At 39.7% G+C, this 7,211-nt stretch overlaps 1 protein-coding gene across 5 annotated transcripts; it reads right to left on the bottom strand.

The window, feature by feature from the left end:
• Positions 1-1,941: 1,941 nt before the first annotated feature.
• On the bottom strand, positions 1,942-6,640 carry tbrg4 (transforming growth factor beta regulator 4). Of its 5 annotated transcripts, none has more exons than XM_041989015.1 (11): positions 6,552-6,640; positions 5,603-6,021; positions 5,187-5,507; positions 4,807-4,981; positions 4,518-4,675; positions 4,307-4,417; positions 4,066-4,210; positions 3,345-3,587; positions 3,141-3,252; positions 2,885-2,999; positions 1,942-2,447 (listed from the first exon to the last, which is right to left on the bottom strand). In XM_041989015.1, the coding sequence occupies exons 2-11, from the start codon at positions 6,014-6,016 to the stop codon at positions 2,346-2,348; spliced, it is 1,896 nt and encodes a 631-aa protein (XP_041844949.1). In that variant the 5' UTR covers positions 6,017-6,021; positions 6,552-6,640; the 3' UTR covers positions 1,942-2,345. The 5 variants fall into 5 exon arrangements, with proteins under 5 accessions (XP_041844949.1, XP_041844947.1, XP_041844946.1 ...); XM_041989013.1 differs by having other exon boundaries at positions 5,603-6,107; positions 6,552-6,639; XM_041989012.1 differs by lacking the exon at positions 6,552-6,640 and adding an exon at positions 6,421-6,536.
• Between the last annotated feature and the right edge of the window lie 571 nt (positions 6,641-7,211).

Genomic DNA, 7,211 nt, shown 5'->3' with positions numbered 1-7,211 from the left:
TTTTTGTTTAAAGTTGGAATATTTACCTCATCATACCACAGAATCCAATGATTTACTTACTGGTGTAAAAAGTAATTCTGACTGCAGCCTGATGTTGGTATTTGGCTTGGTTGGTTTATCCTCAAAAGAGCTTGAACAGCTTAAATACCAGCGACCCAAGAATTTAGCCTTGAGGGACTCCAAGTATTGGGGTGAAATTTCAAAACTGTAAAAGATTTATTTTATTTTTTATTTTATTTTATTTTTTTGCATTTTTTTTCATTCTGCCAAGAAAGATTTTAAAAGGCTGCACAAATTTCATTTCAGGGTATTCAGATTCAGGGTGGTAATTTAATTTCAAAGTTGAAGGTTATACAGGCCTAAATATTTAAAGAAGCTTTTTGGATACCTCTGCCCAAGCTAGATCATAACACAATAATGCTTTCTCAGAATATTTTTAGGTCCATTTCCCTCTGTTTTTTTGTTTGTTTGTTTCTTCACACTTTTTAAATGCACTCCTAGCACTGTGATATTGTCAGAAACAAACAAACTTGACTAAACGGCAGTTTAAATAAAAGGAGCAAGCTGAATGGTAATTTACTTCAAAATCTTACTTTTATCAGAAAAGCCTTTTTTTCCCTCCTACAATGAAGTTTAAAGACGTGTTTTCTCAGGTGCCAAGTTGTCAAAACTAACTGAATAAATAAAAATACTTCCAAACTTGCTCCTGTTGAAAACACTGACATCACTGAATGCAGAGTTTTGCTAAATTATTTTAATGCAACACAATTGACAGCTTCAATTGTTTGACATATAGGAATTATAAAAACAGTCAGGAGGTAACTGTGTGGCAGAGTTAATCAGCTTCCCAACTGTATAAAACAAGGTGCAAGGATCTGTTCCTGTAGATTATGTCATAGAAAATGGTTTGTCAAGCTAATAACATACCTTGAATAATATTTAGGGGGAAAACAAATAGAAAGAGGGGACAGCAGCACTGAGCCAAGTTATGAGCAATGGTTATTTCCATGGCAACCTAAATCTTCCCATGACAGAGTGCCAGCTCAGCAGAGGAGATAGTTTTCAGCTCATCCACTGCTCAGCTGTTTCTCTAAGCATGTCAGTGACAGAGTTGGAGGAACTACTTTTTATAAATTGAGCTACATACAGGTCATCTGATGCACTAGCAACAATCAAGCTTCAATTTTTGCTTCCTGAATAAAGTCTGGCTCTCCCTGCAGCTAATCCATCACAAAATACTAACTATGACTAAGGAATACAATACTGGAAGTGATGTCAAGGTTTTTTTTTCAACAGTCCATTAGTCGATCCATTAATGAGACAATCAGGAATCAGATGTAGTGTCTGGGGATCATGGGTTAGCTTATCAGAATAATATATATATTGTATTTTACCTTGTTGCCTCTCATGTCTTTTTGTGCATCATCTGGCTGTTTGCAACCTTTTCATGTGCTTTAATTTCTGTTTCTTTTCCTCTTTTTCCCACTTAGCAGTCACTGATGGTCGAATGCTGCAGCAGCTCATGATGTTGTGTAAGCAGTTTCAGGTCAGCAGAGTTTATCTCTCAATCTTGCCAGAGCTATTTTTCCATGCCAATGCTCTTTCACAAGCAAATTCACTGATATCATTTTAAAATTAACATTTAAATTAGCTATAGTTTTATCATATTACAAACCAGAAGTCCTTTAATGAACAGAAATATATATATCATTGCTGTCAGTAAAGCTGTCATCAACTCTGTTCTGCTGATCCAGAAATACAGTAGTTCACAAACAATAGACATTAATATGCTGACATTTGTGAACCGACATGAAGCATCTTCCATCTGAAAACTCCAAAACAGCCTAATATAGAGGGCTCCCAGCTGCACACTGTTAAAGGAAAATATGAGTTTATTTTCATCTCACATCTGGGGAGAATTAAGACACAAAAGGAGAAAGCTGGCAATAAAACTATTTATTCCATCATAAATTGACAGACACAGATAAGTTATTTGGATCCATTCACATCCTAATATTAAGTATATTTTGGCCTTGATTCCACAGAACACAACATCTGTTTTCAAGTCACTCACAGATGTAAAGACTTTATCAGGTCATCTCGCGGTTGTGTTTATTTCTGTCTCCAAAATTCTTTACTTATCATCACTATGGAAACAGGAAAAACCCCACACGTTGCCAAGGGAACCAGAGTCAAAATCTGTTTTTTTTTCTCTCTTTTTTTGTATTGCCATGCTGCAATGCTGCTCAGTTCAGCGTGTGAGTGTAGGTGGATGTGTGTATTCCCTGTGGTCCAGTGTAACGGGGAAGGCTCTGATTTAGCTGAGCCTGCAAATGTCCCTCAGTTCACTTGGCCATATCTTCAGCCACAGCCTTCCCCATTTTATCCTTCAGGTAGGCCAGTTTCTGCCACTCCGTCTTCAGCACCAGCCACTCATAATATGGCACCTGAGAGAAAATACAGGAAGGTAATAAGTGGGGAAAAAAAGGAAAAAGAAAGGTAAAATTGATCGTTTTCAGTCTTAATTGGACATGAGTTGATACATGCTGAAACTCTGCAAACCTTGACGAAAGTGATGCTACTAGTATGTAAGGAGATTGTCCTAGATGAGAAAGAGACAGAGCTTGGATTGGCCTAGATGAGGCAGAGCTGAGGCTGGAGCTCTATTTATACCACAGACTGCAGCGGGGCCCACCTGACTCTCAGCTCTACCAAAGTATTAGGTCCACTGTGTGCATGTTTAAGCTTTTAGCTGCAGCAGCTGCAGTTGTACTGCTCTACCTCTGTATCCCCCCTTTTTTACAGCAAACAACATCCTAGCTGATTCTTGTTTAAACTGGCTTAAGTGTGCATGTGCATATTGCATCTCCAGACTATCAATCACCTCCACTGTGATGAAACCAGCCAGCTGAAGATGTCGCTTCATCATGACAAAACGTCCCAGGAGGTCTCTACTCTTGGAGCCAAAGTCTGGAAATTCCCAACCCAAGAAAGCTAGCCTGAAAAAATAAAAAGATGAAGAAAAGAGAATAAAATAGTTTTAGATACCTACAACAAAAACACAATTGCAAAATTCAAAGGCAAAAAACAAAAAATAACTTTCACAAATCAAACCTAAGTGGTTCCTCCATATGACTCACCGTCGTGCCCCTGCAGGTAAATCCTGATCTCCTCCTCCACTTAGTAAATGAGGGGCTTTTAGCATTGATATATCAACTGGTTTGTTGTCACAGTCCACCACCATCTCACCATCTGATTAAGAAGGATGTGTCAGATGTTTTAAAAAAGAAAAAAAGCTTTGTTAATACAGATTGTACTTGTATGGACAACATTGTCCCCCTTACCAATAGTCCATCCATACACAGTGTCAACACCAGTGCGAAGGACCTCTGTCTTCCCACCCACCAAACACAGCAAGGCCTCTCTTAGACTGCTCTGCAGGGGAGACAGGGGGGAGCTGTTGGCTGGGACAGACAGGAAACTGGGCGAGGACGCAGTATCTGAGGAACTCGGATGCTCCAAGTGAAGAGTGGCAGCGATATGCAACAGCTTCAGTTTATAGTTCTCCACTCGAGCTGGGCTGCCCTCTACAGAAAGAAAAGAGAGGATATCTTAGAAATCAAAGAAATGTTTTCTGTCAGTGAAAACATGGGAACAGAAATCTACTTGACCTGTGCTGACATCTACTGGACCAGAGTGAGATTTAGATGATGGGAACAACAGGATGTCTGCATTAGAGGCATTCTGGTCTCACCTCTGAGTTTTATTTAAACCGTAAGGCAGTATGTCATAAAACTGTTCCCCCGCCTTCTTACAAACCATCAAGTCCATGTTGATTTTTAGTTCATTTCATCCCAGCTGCTTTAATCTTTGATCACCTAAGTTAATTATGATATATCAGTCTCTCGCTGTAAAACTAAATTGTATCCGGTAATTCTTATTGATGTGAATCAATCCTGTATGAGCTTAACCACACTGGTACTAAGTGTGTATCTATGTATTTATACATTCGTTACTTATAAAAAAATAGGAAAGCGGATAAGCAAACCCAGCCTCATCTCTCACCTGACAGTTTGTTGACATGATTTTGTTGAGTAAGTGGGATGAGGTACTGGGGCTTGGCCTGCTGTAGCACACACAGAGACCAAACCACATCCGTCTGCAGAAAAGGCTCCAAGCTCGTGAGAGACTCCTCCAACACAACATGAGCCTTCATACAAAATGGAACAAAGGGAAATATATTTGTGGTATAAAATACAACCAGCTATCTTCCCTTCCACAAAGAAACCTCTAACATCATTAGTACCTTGATAAAAAACTCATCTTCTTTGCTGGGCTGGAAGCCTAGTCTGGCAAAAGTCATGAGTAGATTACAGATCTGGAGGGTGCTGTAGTTGTTACTGTTTGCTGTATAGTGCTGATGAAGATATATATAAAGAGAGAGAAAAATAAAAATTTAATTTAATAACATAGATGGAGCTGTTTGAAAGTAACTGCATGTCTTGTTGGATACTGACCTTAGCGAAGGCCTCAAAGAGAGGGATATGGAGCCATTTGAGGAAACCCAGTGATTTCGCACAGCGTGTGACATCAGCAGAGCTGAGCGCAGGGACTCTGGGTAACAACTCGCTGGCCATTCGTTGAAAAACCTGAGTATGATTAAAATTCAGCTTTCCTATAAAAGGGCAGAATCAAAAATCTGTCAATGCTACAAAGTCTTTTACTTGCAAGTAATCTGCATTCAGTCTCAGAATAACTTAGAAAATAACAACCTATGTTTGATAACCACTGTTGCTGAATTATTACCGTATGCAAAGGCCATATCCATTATCAGTGGAGTGGTGTACTCTGACGAGGGCTTCTGGAGGAGGTAGTAGGACAGAGCCCTGAGTAGTGGAACACTTCTGCGACTCTGAGCTGCCAAAGATACACATACTTTACGAATCTCTTCAGCTGAAAATGTCTCAGCAAGCTCCAAGGCCTTCAAGAGAAGCGGACACAAAGTTTCCGTTATCATCTGGGTGTATGGAGCAAAAGTACAAACATTCACAGTTTTGGAAAAATTTAGGTTTCAAAATAGTTATATAATTTATTACATTAAGTATAAGCAGGTATGTATATTTCAGACTTGAACTTCTAATAAAAATATTTAATTGAGACAATCGCTGCTTTAACTCTAACAATACCTTGTCTTCAAGTCTATCCATTAAAGTTGGTGACACGTGTTCTCCTTTGGATATTAATGTACAGACAGTTTTGGCATCAGCTATTTCAGTCCAGCGCAGCTCCAGTTGTTTTAAAGCAGAGTTCACTACTGCTGCGTCTTGTGGTGTTTTCCGTGCCACTCCCCAGTCTGCCAGGTAGCCCAGCTGCTTGTATGTTAGCCTGCGGACCCTCCATATGATCTCTGTCTGGACAGAACTTAGCACTGCATTGGTAGGGGGTACACCCATAATCCAGAGAGTCCGTAAAACAGTTACTAGATTACTGTTCCACACCGAAGACACCTAAAGTAATAATGAACAGAGGACACAAAATACTTGATGTCTGCTACCTTACAGTGATCCCATTGGCCCATCTGAATGTAATAAGCCTTCCTTACCTTTTGAGATATTGTTTTCATCATATCCTGAACCCTTGAATCTGTCAGCAGTTCTGGTTGTTGTTCCCTAAATTTCCCCTTTGTCTTCAGCACCAACTGAGTCCACTTTATCATGGCTGTGGCAGCTTGATTACCATTTCCGCCATACTGTTCCCAGGCTGACAGGATGTCTTCTGGCGCTGTTGCCTTTTCCAAAGCCACATCCAGTTGGGAACGTGTAGTCACAGTTGGACATGGGTCTTCCTTGGTAACTGTCCTTTCACACATTAGCCTCTCTGTAACCCATGGCCAGCCCTTAGCTCTTGGCACCTCAGCAGGTCCAACGCCAAATGCAGGCAGTCGGGCAGTTGCAGTTGCTGAAGAGGAGGCCCGGCAAAGCAAGCGGGCACATCTGACCAGGAGGCGGCCAGCCATTGGGTCTGAGAGGAAAAAGAGGCCTCAGGCAGAGGAGGAGAGAGCAAGTTTCTCACAATCCAGAAGCTGGAGTCGCAATCCCACACTAGATCTACAGGAGTCACACAAGACACCATTAACAGTGGTTATGGGGCTGTCATTAACAAAGAGCTTATCAATATTTACACATTGTCAAATATCCACCATCGGGACAACCAAAGGCTTAAATGACCGAGATCCAGGAATTAGAGGTTGTGTAACCAGAATTTACATACCTGTGATACACAATGCTGCAGCTACATGAAGCCCTGCACAGCATATTGTTGCAACTCTAACATCTCTTGTTTTATAAGAGGACATCTCTTACAACTGCCGACTGATCGGACAGTAGCTGTTCTTCCTGTCATGTAACGTAAAATCCTGACCTTGTCGCGGAAAAGAACAGACCGGTAACGTCTCGTTCCACTTTTTCCTCATCCGAAAGAGTTTTATTTTAAAAGTAAGAACGTTGAGAAACTACAAAGAAAATCTGCTCTCACATATACACGAGACTTACCTTAATTTAAAGATAGGTTTTACGAAATCTTCTCACATGGGTATCTGTCAGAGTAAGTCGCAGGAAATTGACGTCAATGCAAGCCGTCACGTGATCTGCGGAAGGACGCGGCTACACATTTTATTTTAAAGATACATAACAAAAACACGACAATTGTATATAATAAGTATTCAGCTTAACATAGTTTACTCAGATTGAGCAAGAAAAAATAGGCCGTCAGAAACAAGACAAGATACAGTAAAACAAAAGAAACAATGAAATATAAGGAGTAAATAAATAAATAAAGTGCATTATTCCATCAGGTTAAAAAAGAGTGTTGAGGATGACTGCATGTTTAGTTCTGACCAGTGTCAGTGTATCAGAGATTTAGAATACAAGATAAAAATCATTCTTCCAGTCATTAAATGTGGCTTTAATTTTGAAATATCTACCTAAAAAAAAAAAAAAAAAGTCAAAATGTTTACTTAACATTTAGTCGTTTTGTTTTCATTTTCTACTCCAAATAAAACAGTCATATCAGACAGTAGAGAGAATACATTGTTCTTAAACCGCAGCCAGGATTGTACATCTTTCCAAAAAAGAAGTTCTGGTTCACACAAAAAATAAATTATGTAAACTCTCCACATTTCTCAAACAAAAGATTCAATATTCTGTATTCAA

The sequence above is a fragment of the Melanotaenia boesemani genome, chromosome 6, assembly GCF_017639745.1.
Source record: "Melanotaenia boesemani isolate fMelBoe1 chromosome 6, fMelBoe1.pri, whole genome shotgun sequence".
Taxonomy (NCBI): Eukaryota; Metazoa; Chordata; class Actinopteri; order Atheriniformes; family Melanotaeniidae; genus Melanotaenia; species Melanotaenia boesemani.
The sequence above is the reverse complement of the archived record's forward strand: the minus strand, read 5'-3'. Positions and strand labels throughout refer to the sequence as shown.